The following is a 17,552-nucleotide window of genomic DNA, read 5'->3' as shown; positions in this document are numbered from 1 at the left end:
GGACAGTGTGTTCAATAACTGTACTTTCGCTTTCAGTCATAATAAGATATATGTATCATTTGTTGTTCCATTCTTTTCAGCTGTCTTCGCACACTACTTCAGCATATTATTTTCCTTACCTTTGTTTATACCTGTTGTCCTTGCCTCCTTTTCTTGCCGTCCTGGCTTTTTAGCCGCTTGTATACAAGTTCTTCCCGTGCCTTCGTGTGACGGTCCCTGTATTTATGGATTATTTGCGTTCTTTACCATTTCTATTCTCTTACGCACTCTGTCAGCGCATACCTTTTTCTCCTTCCTAGTTGCTATACTCTGAGCTCCTATACATCCATGTCCACTGGGCCGCAACTCTCTGCTGACAACGAACAATCATGTGTGTAAATTTTCTCCTTCGAGCTTCTGTATCCAAATATTAGCTTCCTCTTATACTGTATGGGTTGCTCGTTTACTGAAATTTTCCTTTGATTATCTCATCATGCTTGGGGTGCTTGCCTTATTCATGAACTTGATCCTTCTGTGCGTCGATTCTGTTTACCTTCCTCAGCATCCTCACGCCCCGCACGTTCTGTGATCGGCCGCACAAGAAAATGTATGTTGTTTGTCTGTGTCTTTCTTGATGTGCTCGTTCCTTATTCTCGATCCTCTTCTCTGATCATAGTGCTATCTGTGTTCTGCTTCTCTTCTCTTAGGTGCCCGTGTTTTACATGCTTCACCGGTCCCGTCATAGGCAAAAAAGGCTATTAGATCAACACCGGCTTGCCTGGACAGGTATATTGCCGGTTCCATATGAACCAAATAGACCACGCAGCTTCCGCGTTTTCTTTTTCTCTTTTTGTATCTCCATAAACTACACTCTTGTTAACACTCCGTGTATCTCTCCTTTAATCGAGCCGCCTCACAGGTCGTTCAAAGAATTATACACCGTCTCTTCAGTGTGGCCATTTCGATGATGAGTACGTTAATGCGCTCAAAGGTACATTTTAGACGTTCCTGAACCAACATGATTTGTGCTTTCCTATCATTGTTTCATTCCCTCCACGGCTCACTGATCCTACTCATCGGCTCCGAACGACCGTTTCTAGAAAACCTTTCTCTCTTATAGCCTCTTATCGAGATAGGTCCTATTATGGCCCCCCGAATTATCAGTGCCGTCATTGTGATGCTGTGTTCTGGTACGGCGGGAGGGCCAAATCTGAGTCTTCGCGCCGTGATGACAATATTGTTTATAACAACTGTTGTCGGAGTGGGAAAGTTGTCATCCCGCCTTTCCAGCCTCGCCCTAATCCTTTGGGTGCGCTAACGACGTTTGGTGGAGGTCCTCATTCCAACAAATTCATGAAGAATATTAGGCAATACAATTGCCTTTTTGCCTTCACGTCTATGGGGGCTAACATTGATCGTTCGCTTAACGATGGCCGTGGCCCTCCAATTTTCAAAATAAGTGGACAGGTGCACCATCGGATTGGGTCTCTCTTGCCACTAGATGGAAGCCCTCCAAAATTTTTGCAGCTCTATATTTATGACACCGCTAACGAGGTCACTAACAGAATGCAGGCTTTAGCACCTGCTGATATATCTGATGACACTTTAGATCCTGACATTACTCGGAGCCTCATAGATATGCTTGACCAGCATAATCCTTTTGCTAAGAAATTTAGGATGGCACGGGATAGACTTCAGGATGGACAGCCCAAAGATTTCATTGTGAGGATTATAGGAGCTAAGGAAGGAGATCCCGTTCAGTATAGTCTTCCAACTACTGATCAGCTTGCTATGCTTGTTGTCGGGGACTTTTCTCTTGACACTTTCTAGCATGATATAGTCATTCAAACACACTCTGGAGAACTACAACAGATATCTTCTTTGCATCCTGCCTATATGGCGTTACAATATCCTTTGTTATTCCCCTATGGTGAGCGTGGATTCCAGATTGGCGTTCTGTATAATGGTGCCATGCCAGCTAGGAAAAATGCTCGCAGTAAGGTTACCATGCGGGATTACTTATGTTACAATTTCCATTATAGACGGAATCAGCCAAATCCATATCTTTGTTACGGTCTTCTATCTAGTCAAACCAAGGTTGATGCTAGAGCAGCTATAGATGAAAGCAGATTATGGTACATTCTGGATAATCAGAGTGATATTAAAGTTGAGAACATTTAGGGTATATCCGATGCTGTAGACCGTGGCTGTGTGGACGCTACCTAGATGGGGAAAATGACTGTTTTGCCATCCTCATTCACGGGAGGCCGGAGGTACATGATCCAGAACTATCATGATGCCATTGCAATATGCAGGGTTCATGGTCCGCCTGACTTCTTTGTGACATTCACATGCAACGCCAAGTGGCCTAAAATAGCTGAGGGTATCATTGAACCAGGACAGAAGCCTAGTGATAGAGCTGACATCATTGTTAGAGTTTTTAATAAGAAGCTTGAAGACCTATTGCATGATATTAAGAGTGGAAAAGCCTTTGGTCCATGTAGTGCAGGTATTAATATCAGGCCTATTCTTTCCTCCTGTGTCCTTGCTCATCTTTTATATTATTTCTGCAACCATCACAGATTTACCTATCTTCTTCCACATTACCATTGACATATGTTTGCTCATTTCTAAATCCATCCTATCAGTCCTTTGCGCTAGCTGTTATAGCCTGTTCTTTCTTATTCATGACATGTCTTCACATGTGCATTGTGTTCTGTGCGATCTATGTCGCTATCTCACATTCGCACGCTTTAATGTATGCTGCAGTTCTCCATATAGTTGAGTTCCAAAAACATGGTCTGACACATGCCCACATCATTCTTTGGGTGTCTACCGACACTTCATAGCCAACTTCAACGTATGTAGATTCTTTTGTTAGCGCTGAGATACCTGATCCAAAGGAAGATCCACTGGGATATGCTCTTGTGGCAGAACAAATGGTACACGGTCCTTGTGGAAGGTACAATATGAGTTGTCCTTGCATGAAAAACACCAGGTGTTCCAAAAGATTTCCAAAGCCTTACCAAGATGAAACTTTAGTCAATGAAAATGGATTTGCAGTGTACAGAAGACGCGCGAATAGTCTGTTTGTTAACAAAGGACGCAAGAGACTGGATAATTCATGGGTTGTGCCATATAATTTGTCCTTGCTCAAGAGGTACCAGGATCACATTAATGTAGAGTGGTGTAACAAGAGCATCTTTATTAAGTACCTCTTCAAATATGTGACTAAAGGACCGGATTGTAGCAGGGTCTACCTCCAAAAAGTTAGAGACGATGTAAACCCCCCCTATGATCAAGAGAGTCAAACTATTAATGAGGTTAAGGAATATTTAGATTGTCGGTATATATGTGAGCAAGATGCATGTTGGAGAGTCTTTGGTTATGATATCCATAGACACTATCCATCTGTAGAAAGGTTGCCTGTTCATCTACCCAATGAAAATTTTATTACATATCGTGCGAAAGCCAATATGTCCCGCGTCCTCTCATAGGAATTCCTACGCAGGACAATGCTCACTCAATGGTTTGTTGCTAATCAAACCCATTCTCGAAGCAGGGAGTTAACTTATTGTGACTTTCCTTCTAAGTGGAGATGGGAAGAGACCTCTAGGACATGGGAACGGCGGTGTCACAACATCGGTAAAATAGGCCGTATCCATTATGTTCATCCTTCGGCTGGTGACCGGTACTTCCTAAGAATGCTATTGTTGGTGGTAAGAGGAGCCACAAGTTATGAAGAGCTTCGATCCTTCCAGGGTATCTGCCATCCTACTTTCAGGAGTGCATGCAGGGCCCGTGGTCTTCTTGGTGATGACCAGGAGTGGTACAGTGCCTTCGATGAAGCTGCTGCTTGGGCAACCTCTAGACAATTAAGAAAACTTTTTGTTACCATGCTCCTCTTTTGTGAGGTTGGAGATGAGTGTGCCTTTTTTTAGAAGGTTTGGAGGCTCCTAGCTGATGACATTCAATACCAGTTCAGAGACATGATTGGTAACCAAAACTACCAAATGCCAGACAGTGACATTAGGAATCGCTTGCTTGATGATCTAACTGCTTTATTTGCTAAAAGTGGTAACAGTATACACAATTTCAATCTTCCACATAGAACAAGTGCTTCTGGCTCTTCTTCCACAAACCATTTGGTTGAAGAAGAGTTAGCATATGACGTTCTTTGTTCATCTTATCAGTCAAACTTACTATCATCACTCAATGATGAGCAAACTGTTGCCTTCAATTCTATAGTCCATACGGTTACAAATGAAGAACCTGGATTCTTCTTCGTCTCGGGCTACAGTGGTACTGGCAAAACCTTCCTTTGGAATTGTATTGTCACACATCTGAGATCATAGAAGAAGATTGTTCTTACCATTGCATCTTCATGGGTCGCAGCACTGTTACTGCCTGGTGGTCGCACAGCCCACTCCCGGTTCAAGATACCTTGTGATCTAGATGAAACCTCTATCTGTGACATAAAGAGAGGTACTATGTTAGCTAAGTTGATTCAGATAACATCATTAGTAATTTGGGATGAGGCCCTTATGACTCATAGAGCAGCTTTTGAGGCTCTCGACAGAACATTTTGGGATATCCAGTCTCAAAACTGTTCTGAAGCAGCCCACCTACCATTTGGAGGCAAGGTTGTTGTTCTTGGTGGTGATTTAAGGCAGATACTGCCTATCATTGAGGGTGGGACTCCAGCACAGGTTATCAACGCTGCTATTGTCAATTCTCCATTGTGGTTGTCTGTTACTGTCCTTACCCTTACTAAGAATATGAGATTGTCTTCTTGGGGCTTGGATTCACAGGCTCGTCAAGAGTTGTCTGATTTTAGCGATTGGATTTTAGATGTTGGAGATGGTAGAGTAAATTCTTTTGCAAAAGAAGGGGAGACTGAACCTGCATGGATCAAAATACCTCATGATTTGCTTCTGATGCCTAAAGAGGATAACATCAGCTGCATAGTTCATGCAATCTATCCAGATTTGTAGAACAACTACTCTAATTCCTCCTACCTTAGGGACCGAGCCATCTTAACACCTACCAATGATTTGGCCGAAACACTTAACACGCATGTTGTTTCTCTCCTCCCCTGTCAGGAAAAGGAATATTTGAGCTGTGACAAAATAGGAAAGCCTCTAGGCACTCATGATGCATATGATCTATTGTATCCTGTTGAATTCCTAAACTCTCTCAATGGAAATAATTTCCCTCAGCACCGACTCATTCTTAAAGTGGGTGTCCCTATAATGTTACTACGGAATTTAAGCCAATCTGATGGCCTTTGCAATGGTACACGACTGATTATCGCTACTCTTGGAAACATAGTTATTGAGGCACGCATTATGACGGGTACCCACGCTGGTCAAACCGTCCTCGTCCCTCGGATTTCTCTAACACTAAAAAATACAAAATGGCCATTTGTTCTCCATAGACGCCAGTTCCCAATTAAAGTATGTTATGCTATGACCATTAACAAGAGCCAAGGCCAGACGCTTTCTTATGTTGGCATCTATCTTAAAAAGCCGGTTTTCACACATGGGCAGCTCTATGTGGCTCTTTCACGTGTAAGTTCGAAAAAGGTGCTCAAAATTCTGATAGAGGATGAAAACAGAAATTGTACAGATGAAACCAAGAATATTGTGTACAAAGAAATACTTGCTTGTGTCCCATATGCCGGGCAAAGTACATGACAGATCGTTTCGAGTATTTGTTGATTGTATTAGATGTTGATATTCCGGTTCAGTGTTTATGTGTATTAACATGTCTTCCTCTCCGTTTATCTGGTTTGCTACCTATGCATGGTAGGCTTCATTGTTGTACATACATAATTACTGTCCTTCCTTACACATTTATTTGTGCCTTATTAACTTAATATGTTCACCATAGTGCCCCAGTTTTGCCATGTCAGAGATTCATCTTCCTCCTGTTTTTACATGTACATGATATGGCTCGTACACCTACCCCCACACTCTTAGCAAATCTAAAGCCAAGAGACATCCAGGCTTCTGTTTGTGTTCAAGTTATCAGAAAGTGGAATTTCACTGGTAGGAATGAGAATGGCCCTATCCTGCATGTTGACCTCAATCTCGCTGATAAAGAGGTATGGGTCTATAACATTTCCTATCTATGTCTACATTTTCAATACAGTGTAGCTGCTTATAGCCTTACTTCAGAGCTTTATGTACCTACATTTCCTTTTTCTCCATGTAATATGCCTGTTCTTGTACAAAAATATTGCAGGGAGGTGTTATGTACGCTGAAATTCCAAGAGATGAGGTGCAAGACAAAAGCCCTCTCATAGAGGCTGGCAAGGTGTACACCATTAGCAGGTTCAGGATTAAAAACGCTAAGTATTCCTACATGCCTGTTCGTGGAAATAGCATGATCGAATTCACTTGCTACACTAGAGTGGTACTTGAAGATATCCCCTCAGATATCTTCCCACAGTTTGTTTATACAATAGTCCCTTTCAATGAAATAAATCAGCATGTAAGAGAGCACCCGAATTTTATTGGTAAGCTCCTTCGTGGATCATACACTCTAGCCTAAATGTCGCTGTTCCTAATATTCTATATGCTATGCACAGATGTTATTGGTGTTATCATCAAAGTGCATCCAGCAGTCCCAACGCGTTTACTAGGATAGGCAACATCGACTCTGACCCGAGACATAATTATTCAAGACTTAGAGTAAGTACTCTGCGATTGTATTGCACGTTCGCCTTTAACTTTCACACCCTTGACTGCATGTTCTTTGTTTTGTGTTCATCGATTTCCAGAGACAACGAGCTTAGGGTCACGTTATGGGGATTGCGAAGCACGACATCCAGCCTTGAATCTATCTACAGTGACAGCAAACCAACGGCAATTGTCTGTTTATTTGTAGGTTGCGTCCCCAAAGAGTTCCAGAGTACATTTTCTTACCATCTCCAATTTATTTACCATCGAATTTATCGTGCCTGCACCCATAGCTGAGACATAAAAAATTATAGGAGTATCACATGTGACTGAAAACAACGCCTGCCACTGGTATTTAAATCCTCCCATACCAGAGGCCCAGCCATATTATAACAGGCAAGTGTCATGCTTGTACATGGTAACTTGCATCCTTCATTATATATTGTACGGCAACTTTACTATTGACAGTTTCCTGAAATTATAGGTTTCAGGATCAGCACTTCCCAATAGATTTGCCAAGTTCATCACCAACGTAGCTCCAAGAGGACGAACAAATTGTCATAGAGCACAAGTCACTTGATGAGTTAAATGCAGTTGATCCCTATGAGTTCCCTGTATGTCCTATAAACCATTAACCATTGCGTTACTAATCCTAACCGATGCATGTTACAGTGTATATACTTTTGTCCTGTTTCTTTCCACAGCAATCAGGCTTTCACTACACAGTCATAATTACGGATGTGCTAGATGACGATTCGTGGTGGTATCTAGGCTGCCGAGGATGCAAAAAATCCAGTTCTGATCAAGTCGGCGGTGCGCCTTGGTGCGGTGGTTGCAAATCCTCAGATTTTATGCCAAGGTAACCCTGCTTTCTTACCTCTTCATAAACACTACACCGTTGTTTATTCCTAAGGTTGAATTGCACTCTTAACCAGTCATTTTCATTCCACGTTTCACAGGTACAAATTGGCCTTCACTGCTACAGACAACACTGCAGAGGGTCAGTTCTTCTGCTTTGACGGTATTGCTCAACAGATCGTTAAGAAAACCTGCGAGTCTCTCTTTCACCTTCCTAATAGAATAAGTGCCACACCTCCTAGACTAACAGCTATTGTCGGAAACAAGTATACATTTGCTGTAGGCCTAACGAGCGAATCTTACTATTCAAAGAACACAAGGGAATACCAGGTCAAGTATATTATGGAAGATTTCCAAAAACGTCTGTCGACTCCAAGATCGCTAGCAATTGAAGGAACCAGCAAGATTCCTCCTCCGCCAAAAACCTTGATGATCATGCCAACTACAACCGCTGCGCCCAGTACACCCAAGCCATCTTTCTTGATGATAGATGCGCCACCTGTCGAATCTCCTACTCCAACAAAACCAGTTAGTGACATTGTCGGGCCTGATTTCGTTTCCTCCATCAGTTTACTGTTCGAATCTGGATTTACCGTTCATGGACACTGATATTTGCTAAATTTCTTACCTTTGCAGCTCTCAACGGAACTTCAGCCTGTCCATACCCCTGCTTCATGTGGTGTTGCTGAGTATGTGTCTCATATCAGAACTTATGTATGTAGAGTTTGCTAGCTCATCCACGGTCATACTGACATATTGGTCTGATACAATCGTATATGCTTGCTATGTTCCTCAGCCCCGCAAAGTCATCGACACATGTTGAAAGCAAAGGTGCAAAGAGGAAACTGTTTGACGACCAGTCTACTCATAAGGAGGTTTGTCATCTTTGTATTCACAAGTCATTTCTTTTTTCCCCAATCAGGTTTACACCACAGATGCTAATGCTAGAGTTGCATTCTCACACATGATAAATGTGAATACAAACTTCCTGTTAGCTATGCTCAGCAGCCTCTGTCGATGACGTCCTTTTCCTATAGGATCAAACAACATTCGCTCAATCTGCTCATCAGAGCTCTCGCCAACTCACCATCGACGTCCAGATGACCGGACATGATAAGGATACAGAGAAGCAACATTCTAAGGACCCCCTAGATAGCCGAGAAAAAAGGTATTCAGCAGTAAACTGATCAATTAGAACATGAGGATATAGTCCTTCTATGCAACTTCTCAGCAATCATAACTATGCTCTTCTTGCAGGCCACGACCTCAGGATGCTAAGCCTCATGCCAAGTCTGCTGGACGCAGATCCTCTTCAGATAGTCGCAAAAACTGAAACAGGTTTCTAAATAACTGCTGCCATAGTTTTAGAAAGACACATTCGCCGCTCTTGTCATCAGCTCAGCCTATTTGTTTTTTTTGTGCAGTTTGCGACATCCCTTCGTGCATCGCCTTTTGCGTGGCCGCCGCAGTGCCTACAGCCCAGCTCATCTTCAGCACTCTGTACATTGGTGTTTACAACGCCAGTTCGAACCTTTGGTGCCTAGGTTGCTATACCGCCACACAAGACTATCTTTTGTATGCATAATCTGTCCGCTTATGCAGTTCATCATCAGCTTTCTTGTATAGTCTAGGATCCAACTGTCTAATCTTATGGAACTACGCCTCCTACCTGCTTCTAACTTTGCTGTAGCACACTGCGTGCCAAACTATAAACTCTGTCTCTAGACATATGGCATGCACTCCTGTAATATCTCTAAAACACTACCCTATGCTTCCACCTCAAAACATTGCCATCTTAATGGCATCCATCAATGTAATATAAGTAGATTTGCTACCTCTGCGTTACATTTACCGTTAATTGCTATGCTTGCACTGTGGTCTACGTAAGCGTCGTTACCTGCACAGTTTGATATCTGTTTAATCACCAGCGCGCGCGGAGGCGCGTGATGCACTAGTTTAGCAACAAGAGGGAGACTTCAGCTGGCAGGCGATACCTCAAGTGACAACACCATAGAAGGAAAAATAGTATCGCTTACAGAAGAGCCAACTCGATCTGATATTTTCCCGAGCGAAAACAACAGACAGAGAGCAAACCTGGTCGCTAGGGCAGTAGGGCTTCCAAATGTGTCTGCCAAGATTCTCAAGTACTAGAGAACTGAACATGGATATTATATTTGTTTATTCTGATGTGATCTTTGGTTCAACAACGATCACAAATAGAAACCGAAGGAGGTGTCAGTCTCTAGTTCGCTTTCCTCGCATAAAGGCGTGTCTATTCTGGAAACAATTTTTCACATGACCTCTATGATACACATAGTAGTAGTAAAAGATATTCCAAGGAACCTATGCCCCACATATATAAAACGAAAAGGACTTTGACATAAACGAATACAAAGGACGAATTTGCAGAAAGAGCAATGCAGTGAAACAAAGCACCAGTCTTAGCATTCGTAGGAAAGTATACTAAATAACAAGATTAGTTAGTAAAACTTGTCATCACTTGCACATTACTCAGGTTCCAAGCTAAATCCAGGGGGGCTCTACCAAACAGTTTTTTACTTAGAAGTGATTCTGCGTCTGAAATGAACTAGGAGCTGAAAAAAGTAGCTTCTGCTGATTCAGTCCACACATAAAGTCACTGCATGCATATAGAATTTATCCTAGAGAATTATAGTCACAGAATCAACTTCCACAGAGAATCTAATCTAAAGCAAGAGGAGCTCTACCAAACCGACCCTTCATCTCCAGGCTGCTTAATGCAAACCAAAGAAAAGTTTCATGACTTAAAATTGTGGGTCATGTTTCTATGATAATACCAGTCAGCACACTGCTCAATGAGACATTGCACTTATCTTTAGTTGGATATATTCAACAGAAAGTGCTTTAGGAATTCAATACTAGAATGAAAAAGTCATAGCTCTTTCCAGGATTTCAACTGGGTGACAGGCTGAAATCACATACTTTTTCGAAAGCAACTGAACACAATTAGCTATGCACACTTTGTAAACCTAGCTGCCTCCCAGTGTGGTTTTGCCATTGCATAACAGAATAACTCTCAGTCAACAAAAGGGGATGTTTTCAAGCATGTAGAATTCTGTTATTTGAAATAGTAAATAACCAATGAATTTTACAACTATAGCTTGACAAAGCAAGTCAAAATTTTCCATCTCACCAAAATCAGAGAAGGAAACAAGATTAACGTGGAAACTTGGAATTGAATATGTGATAATATGAGTGTATCCAAACATATACATCTCAATCTCATGCTGTGTTAAATTGAGCGGGCATCCAAATTCCAAAATTTGACTTTCGTGCTGTTATTGCTCTCAGTGTGATTTTGAAACATACCCATCAACTTTAAAATGTACGGTTGCTGCTGGCAGTTTCAATCGTATGCCATCAAGCTCAGGGCTTGCAACTAATTGGCAAGCAAGGCGAGATCTGAAACGAGATATAGTTAGTTCAACGGAAACAATAAGTTATGTAGGATTTAGAAAGAAAATACACATACGTTGGGGTAAGCCCAAAAGCAAGGTGCAACATATCATTTTCTTCTTCCACAGGATCCTCCAATTTGTTGTAGAAGTTTACATCCTGAATAGAGCTTTTCATATCAAACTAAACTTATAGCTGTCTCAATTGACTAAAGCCTTTGTGCATAGATTGACATACCATTACAATCACATGACATGTCGAACATGCAAGAGAGCCCTCACATGCTCCTGGTAAACATAACAAAACAACAGGCATTTCAGATGAGATGAATTCACAAACAACTATGCATTTACTTTTCTTTTTGTCAGTAAAACGAACAAGAAACATGCTTACAAAATTTAAGGAAAATGTTAATAGATGAACCAAAGGAGACAAGGCAGCATACTAAGGTATCTAAAGCAAAGTTCAACACAAAAGGCCTCCTTTTGCTAACAGTTCAAATGATATTAATAGGCACTAGAAATAAAAAACAAAATGAATAAAGGCATAAAGCTTTTGAAGCAGCAAGGTGAAGGACCTTCAAGCTCTCTGTCATTCTCATGAGCAGCCTCTAGCATTGACATTCCAATAGGAACTTCAACAAGCTTTTCCTCCCCATCCTTACAGACAAAAGTCACAGATATTCTGCAAGGTAGAGACTAGTCGTCAATAAAGAAGTAAAATTACGATGAAGTATTAATCTTATACCTCAACACTGTGATTCATTAGATGGAACACATAAAAAATACAAGAGAAGACAGTAACAAGTCTTGACCTTTGAATTTATATTCCTAATTAGTCAATGGAACATGTAACGTACTTCGTTGTTCATACTTGGTTGGTATTCTCGCAAGGATGAAGTATATTCACAAGGTATTCTCGCAAGAATAAATTAAGAAGCAATGTGAATCATAGGATCAAGAGGGATAAATTCTATATTTTATGAAATACACAGTTACACACAGGCATAGGGCTACTTGGTTGGTATTCTCGCAAGGATGAAGTATATTCACAAACCACACCTACATGGAGTGACTTTCAATGTTCAACGAAGATTGCCCACACCACATTGACAACGCTCTTCAGTGAAGATTGACTACACATGGACACGAGTGCAGGTGGTGGAGCCAGACTCAGGCACAGGTGTCTGACTTGACAAACTCTAGAAAATAGGATTCAGGGATTTGTCTAATACATATATAATAAGTTAATAACGCCCTAATTTGGTTTTTTCTGTAAGAAGGGAAAAAAAGTCCTCCATCATTGATGCATTTGAACTGCCTAAAGATTAGCACTTAGTAATCACCCCCTCAACTCACAAATATGTGCATGCATTCCTTGCTTTCTATACCCCCCCCCCCCCCCCCCCCCCCCCCCTCCCACCCGGTTTTCCCTCCTCGCCCAGTTTTCGGAAGCTAACTATTAGAAGCTATTGGACAAAGGTAAAAATAGAGCCCCCTATTCATTTTGTTCAATTGGCTTAATCATTGTTTATCAAATACTTTTTAAGGAACTTTTGGAGATTCTCTTACTTTTAACTTTTACAAAGTCATTTTTAAGTCTTTCGGCATAAAACAAGCTGCTGCTGAACAGCATAACAAACCTCACTGAATAGTTAATATACATCAGCACGAGATAATTAAAATAGAGGAAAGGGAAAAATAATAGAGAAAAAGACAAGATCGGCTTCCATGTGCTGGCCTGCTAGCCCATCCAGCCTAACAAGTAACAAGAGACATTAAGGACAAGTACAATGGGAATGCTTATGGAAAGAACCGTTAAAAGAAAAGATGGGAATGGTGCTTAGAGGGACCCAAAGCTGCTAACTTTTGCGTCCATGCTCGTGTGTGTGTTGTGCCTACTTTTTTTCCATGATGCCTCCATGGGTGCCCTCAATTCCCATGGTTCCGACAGAAAATCACGCCTGGTTTGTTACCTTAGTTTCCTTGTGACTATGCACAGCTGATCAATTGTTTCTGAAAAAACAGTCAAGCTATGCACTGCTGATAAAGTCAAATCCTTCCTCAAAAAACGTAGATTCTGGCTAGGCAATCTTTTCCTTGGCAAGGACACAAAGGCCAATGCCACCGTGCATGCACAGCTAGGTCTCCAAGGCTGTGCTTGATGAGAGACACGGAGTAGGAGACAAGAACAGAAGCAAGTGTGACAATTCAGGAGGGCGGCTGGCTGGCAGATGCCCAGCCCTCCACACTGAGCTGACCTCCATTCGCTCCCCTCGCTCTGCACGACGCCACGGCAGCGAGCCGCCTTCCGCCAGCCGTGGAGGATCGAACTCATCTCGCTCAAGTCAAGCTTTTTTCTTCCTTGTGACGGATGTAACACTCCCTACTGAGCTGAGAAGGGAAGAGAGTTGTGTGAAGGGTGAGGTGGGTTAAGGGGACAAGCACCCTGTTCGTCGTAGAAAAAAAAGAGAGCTTAAATAGAGTCTAATGTTTAACAACCTACCTAAGAACCTATAATAACAGGTGCTTCCATTCTAAGTCACGTCGCTTGTGCAAATGCTTAATGTTTCTCTTTAAGCACCTCCATAAGCATCGTGCATCGTACATGCTCTAACATACCCTAATCCCTCCTCTGCTCCCGGCTCACGCACACAGCCGCTGCCACCTCCTCTCCTTACCCCCACTCCCTATTCTTCTTCCCCAACGCAACCTCCTTGCTGCCATAGATCACCGGCAGCGGCCATCTTCTCGCAGCTCTGACTAGCAAAATGGGTTACCATGCCTGCTTCATCTCTCCAGTGGCCTTCCCCTATACGTAGGCTCTCTACTCGATCTCCCCTCCTTACTTAGCCACTTGGATTCACCAGAGACGAGTCTGGTGCATGTTGACATGGGAAAAAATGTTTTGGACACACAAGTCCATAAAACACTACTTAATGGACACTCTGGAAGGTTGCCTTAGAAAAAGCTTTGGGAAATGTAGGCACCGAAATAGGCTGGCTGCTGTAAGCATAACTTCATAGCATACAAATGGCAACCAAACTTTAAGTCTGGAAGCAGATTTTAACATCACTAGGATAGAGCTCCAACAAGCTGACATGTCAACTGGCAGCATATGAAGTAGGCAACTTTCAAAAGAGTTATTCAAGTAGGCTGATGGCTTATAGGTGGAGAAATGTTTAATCATGCAGTTCCCAAATCTTTTTACAATGAATTTAAAATTAGAATTGCAGCTAGGTCACTTGGCTATTTGTCTACTCATGCATACCTTTTATCCCGTCAAAACTCTATATAATACATTTATTGAGCTACCCTTCTAAGTCATGTCCTGATCATTGTATAATTTCTTGGTCCTGTACGTAGTTGGTCCTCTAATCAGTGTCTCTACCCATTTAAGAAATGGAAATCTCAAGTGCAAAAAGCACTACAAATGGATGAAAAAGGAAGAGGTTTAAGGGAGTCCACCTCATTGCCATTTTAGACTAAAAACAGTGTCTCAAACTACTTCAAAACAGAAGCAAAAACAAACCATCTGGTTGGGCATTTGATGGAAGAAATCTGATGGGCAAAATCATCAGTCAGGTGTGAATGTTCCAAGGTTTCCTTAGACCCTGATTCATGAATCGCACCATTGCAAGTAATATCAAAGAGATTGATAATTGCTAGCCAACATAGGTGCAAAAGTAATTGCATGGTTCGTTTTGATACCCTAGATTCATAATGGTTACTTTCATCCGCTCGATCATCACCTGAAATACAATTGTAATGGTCCTAATGGATAGGCATTAAATTGTAAAGGTCAGGTGTAGATCTAGAAAACATCAGTGGATAATTAATGTTTCTTTTAGAGACAAGCTGATATACAGAACAAAGGATAGTGGTTTTGTAAGCAAGAACTACATCCAATAGCAGCAGCTAACTGGCCAAGCAAGAAATGTGAAGAAATAAAAACTCACTTAGCTTTCGGTTTGTTGTTACTGTCACTGCCTGTAGCTGTAGCATTGGTGGCAGAACAGAAGAGATTCCTCCCCTGAAAGAAAGTATTTCATTTGTTATTCCGGTGAACAATACTATTTGGAGTAAGCAGCTACAGCTTCATATATACTAAAATATGCCAAGGTATATCTAATATTTTGAATGAAGCAACGAGTGTTCGAGGGAAAAAAATAAGCAACGAGTGTTTGAGGGAAAAAAATGAAGCAACGAGTTAAGGAGTTTGGAGATCTAGTTAGCACAAACTGCAGTTGCAATGGAACATATCTTGTATATAAGGGCGTACCTAGTGCAGAGAGCTCCCGCTCTGTGCGGGGTCTGAGGAAGGGTGTCAGTGGCAAGCCTTACCCTCGCCTGTGCAATGCGAGGAGATCGCGACTCGAACCCGGGACCTTCCGGTCACAGGCGGTAAGACTCTACCGCTTACCGGTCACAGACGGTAAGACTCTACCGCTTATCTTGTATATCTTGGCAACAAATGCACACAATTTCCATAAATCCAAAGGCACTAGAAAAGACATTTAAGAAAACTTTGAAGAGAAGTAAATTTCATAATGCAACAGGAAGTACAAATTCTATGACATGAAAAGGAGATCAAGAACTACAGAAAAGGGAAACAACTAACCGCACGGATCATATAAGAGCTAATGGCCCCCACTTCGTTGCTCCTTGAAGTAATTGAACCTTGCCCTGGTATTTATGGTCAGAAGAATTTAGGTAGATCATGTGGAGGAAATGTAGTCACAAAAGGCTGTTGAGCAGACCAGTCCAAAACGTGGGCCAATGTGAAAGAGAGCATTCTTTTAAAAGTAACTTTAACCGCTGGTTACAATTTCTCTTTTTTTAGGAAAAAAGGAATAGAAGTGTATTTTACTTGCATAGAATCCAAATAGTAAGTCGTGATGAGCTTAGCCAGGAGAGTGCGTGGTAAGCCCAGACCTGAGGTCGCGAGCACGCATCCTTTACAACTGTAAAGAGCCTCTCACGGGATCAAAGATACATGAACTAACTGCATCTCTTTCAAAATAAAGATGCAGGACCCAAACGGCCAAACACAAAATGAAAGATGCTCTTCATGAAATAGCTAATTAATATGAATTACCTCAAAAGGGTATTTGACTGAAAATTGTCAGTCAGTTAGGCTAATATTGGGCACATGGCTTACCAAGTTATCAACCAGAAAAAAATCAGAAGAAGCAGTGAGACAGACAATGCGTCACCCGGCACTCTAGTACAGACCGTGTGACAGACAAACAACAACCAGAACTATGGCTGGCCTGCAATTCACCATAGTTGCTTAAAACATAAGTCCCAACCCAAACCGAGCCTATTCGCACATATAGGCTAATTAGAACTTGATACCCTTAGGACCAAACGCGAAACACAGCAGCAATGGAAAACAGGGACGCTGCGTGGAGGACTGAACCGAGAGATGGATCACGGAACTGGTCTCGCCCGGCTCAAGGCCTGGAGGCCGGCGCCGGCGCGGGAGAGCCTCGACAACATTTGGATCCACGGAGGCAGACACAAGGAGACGCGGTGGTAATGTTCTGTATTTGATTGACATTAGGAAATACATTGACATTCACTGAATATTTGAACATTGCAATTGAACAACTAGATATGGTACTGTTCTGTACTCTGTTCTCATCACCTTGAAACTTGAACTCTGACTCTTAGCGGCAGAAGGGGGCAAGGGGCGGCCAGGCGTCGGCGCCAGCGGGGCGGCCGTGAGCCCGCGAGGTCGTGACCCTCTCTCCTGGAGACCTGGGCACCTGGCCGCGGCTGGTCGGCTGGAGACACGGCCGCGGCTTGCAGGAGGCGGCGACGGCGACGGCCAGCGTCGGGAATCGCGCGGACGGCGGGGAGTCCGCAGTCGCGAGTCGCGACCTAACCGAGCGGGGAAGGGGAGAGCGTCGGGCTTCTGTCGATCGTCTGCTGTGGAGGGGAGCTGCTGGGCTGGATCTGCCCAGTTGTTTTGGCCCACGGGGGGGCCCAGCAGCCTTTCACCCGGTAGTTTGGGCCTTTGGGGTGGATTTATTAGCGGCGCCGGCGGTCCGTGGCTGCGTTGGATTTGGGAGTTCCACCCGAGCACGGGACGATGCGAAGGTGATAATGGGTCGTGATGGGCTGGTCCTTTTGACTTTTCGAGGGCGCTCGATAGCCCAGTTCTCACAAGCCGGGCTTGGAGAAGGAAGGCGAGTGCCACGGAGCCTAGGCCAAAAGACTCGCGTCTCGTCAACGTTTGGCCAACGTGATGGGCTGGACACTAATCAGGAGTATTAATATAGACTAATTACAAAATTAATTACATAAATCATGACTAATTCACAAGACGAATCTATTAAGCCTAAGTAATCCATGCTTAACAAATGGGATGCTACAGTAAACATATGCTAATTATGAATTAATTAGGCTTAATAAATTCGTCTTGTAAATTAATCATGATTTATGTAATTAGTTTTATAAGTACCTCATGTTTAGTCCTCATAAATGACATTTTAAATAGGAAAAAGTTTGTTTTTGGCCCTCCAACTATGACAGCAGTTTGGTTTTAGCCTTCCAACTCTAAAACCAGACAACCGTAGTCTATCAACTCTCT

At 42.6% G+C, this 17,552-nt stretch overlaps 3 protein-coding genes across 5 annotated transcripts; 2 read left to right on the top strand and 1 right to left on the bottom strand.

Annotated features, from left to right (window-relative positions):
• Positions 1–2,205: 2,205 nt before the first annotated feature.
• Positions 2,206–4,973, top strand: LOC136544139 (uncharacterized). The gene is made up of 2 exons (XM_066536401.1): positions 2,206–2,488; positions 4,375–4,973. The coding sequence occupies exons 1-2, from the start codon at positions 2,206–2,208 to the stop codon at positions 4,971–4,973; spliced, it is 882 nt and encodes a 293-aa protein (XP_066392498.1).
• A 993-nt stretch (positions 4,974–5,966) lies between these two features.
• Positions 5,967–9,199, top strand: LOC136546298 (uncharacterized). The gene is made up of 13 exons (XM_066538274.1): positions 5,967–6,085; positions 6,226–6,499; positions 6,572–6,674; positions 6,764–6,894; positions 6,977–7,058; positions 7,147–7,276; positions 7,367–7,521; positions 7,622–8,048; positions 8,157–8,209; positions 8,317–8,395; positions 8,558–8,688; positions 8,778–8,858; positions 8,945–9,199. Exons 7-12 carry the CDS (start codon positions 7,514–7,516, stop codon positions 8,851–8,853), a joined length of 774 nt encoding a protein of 257 aa, XP_066394371.1. The 5' UTR covers positions 5,967–6,085; positions 6,226–6,499; positions 6,572–6,674; positions 6,764–6,894; positions 6,977–7,058; positions 7,147–7,276; positions 7,367–7,513; the 3' UTR covers positions 8,854–8,858; positions 8,945–9,199.
• Positions 9,200–10,579: 1,380 nt separating this feature from the next.
• On the bottom strand, positions 10,580–16,874 carry LOC136541981 (adrenodoxin-like protein 2, mitochondrial). Of its 3 annotated transcripts, none has more exons than XM_066534198.1 (7): positions 16,397–16,480; positions 15,576–15,640; positions 14,914–14,987; positions 11,533–11,639; positions 11,193–11,242; positions 11,032–11,114; positions 10,580–10,961 (listed from the first exon to the last, which is right to left on the bottom strand). In XM_066534198.1, the coding sequence occupies exons 2-7, from the start codon at positions 15,585–15,587 to the stop codon at positions 10,847–10,849; spliced, it is 441 nt and encodes a 146-aa protein (XP_066390295.1). In that variant the 5' UTR covers positions 15,588–15,640; positions 16,397–16,480; the 3' UTR covers positions 10,580–10,846. The 3 variants fall into 3 exon arrangements, with proteins under 3 accessions (XP_066390295.1, XP_066390294.1, XP_066390296.1); XM_066534197.1 differs by lacking the exon at positions 16,397–16,480 and adding an exon at positions 16,605–16,743 and having other exon boundaries at positions 10,581–10,961; XM_066534199.1 differs by lacking the exons at positions 15,576–15,640; positions 16,397–16,480 and adding an exon at positions 16,605–16,874 and having other exon boundaries at positions 10,582–10,961.
• Positions 16,875–17,552: the final 678 nt, after the last annotated feature.

This window comes from Miscanthus floridulus, chromosome 3 (genome assembly GCF_019320115.1).
Source record: "Miscanthus floridulus cultivar M001 chromosome 3, ASM1932011v1, whole genome shotgun sequence".
NCBI classification, from domain to species: domain Eukaryota; kingdom Viridiplantae; phylum Streptophyta; class Magnoliopsida; order Poales; family Poaceae; genus Miscanthus; species Miscanthus floridulus.
This window is presented reverse-complemented; position numbering and strand designations above follow the sequence as displayed.

Coding starts and splice junctions, on each gene's coding strand:
- LOC136546298 (XM_066538274.1), top strand. Junction 8,210..8,316: donor GCTTCATGTGGTGTTGCTGA/GTATGTGTCTCA, acceptor TATGTTCCTCAG/CCCCGCAAAGTCATCGACAC. Junction 8,689..8,777: donor CTAGATAGCCGAGAAAAAAG/GTATTCAGCAGT, acceptor CTCTTCTTGCAG/GCCACGACCTCAGGATGCTA.
- LOC136544139 (XM_066536401.1), top strand. CDS start 2,206: ATGGGGAAAATGACTGTTTTGCCATCCTCATTCACGGGAGGCCGGAGG. Junction 2,489..4,374: donor CTTTGGTCCATGTAGTGCAG/GTATTAATATCA, acceptor CATGGGTCGCAG/CACTGTTACTGCCTGGTGGT.
- LOC136541981 (XM_066534197.1), bottom strand. Junction 11,640..14,913: donor AACAACAAACCGAAAGCTAA/GTGAGTTTTTAT, acceptor TCTACCTTGCAG/AATATCTGTGACTTTTGTCT. Junction 11,115..11,192: donor CATGTCATGTGATTGTAATG/GTATGTCAATCT, acceptor AGCTCTATTCAG/GATGTAAACTTCTACAACAA.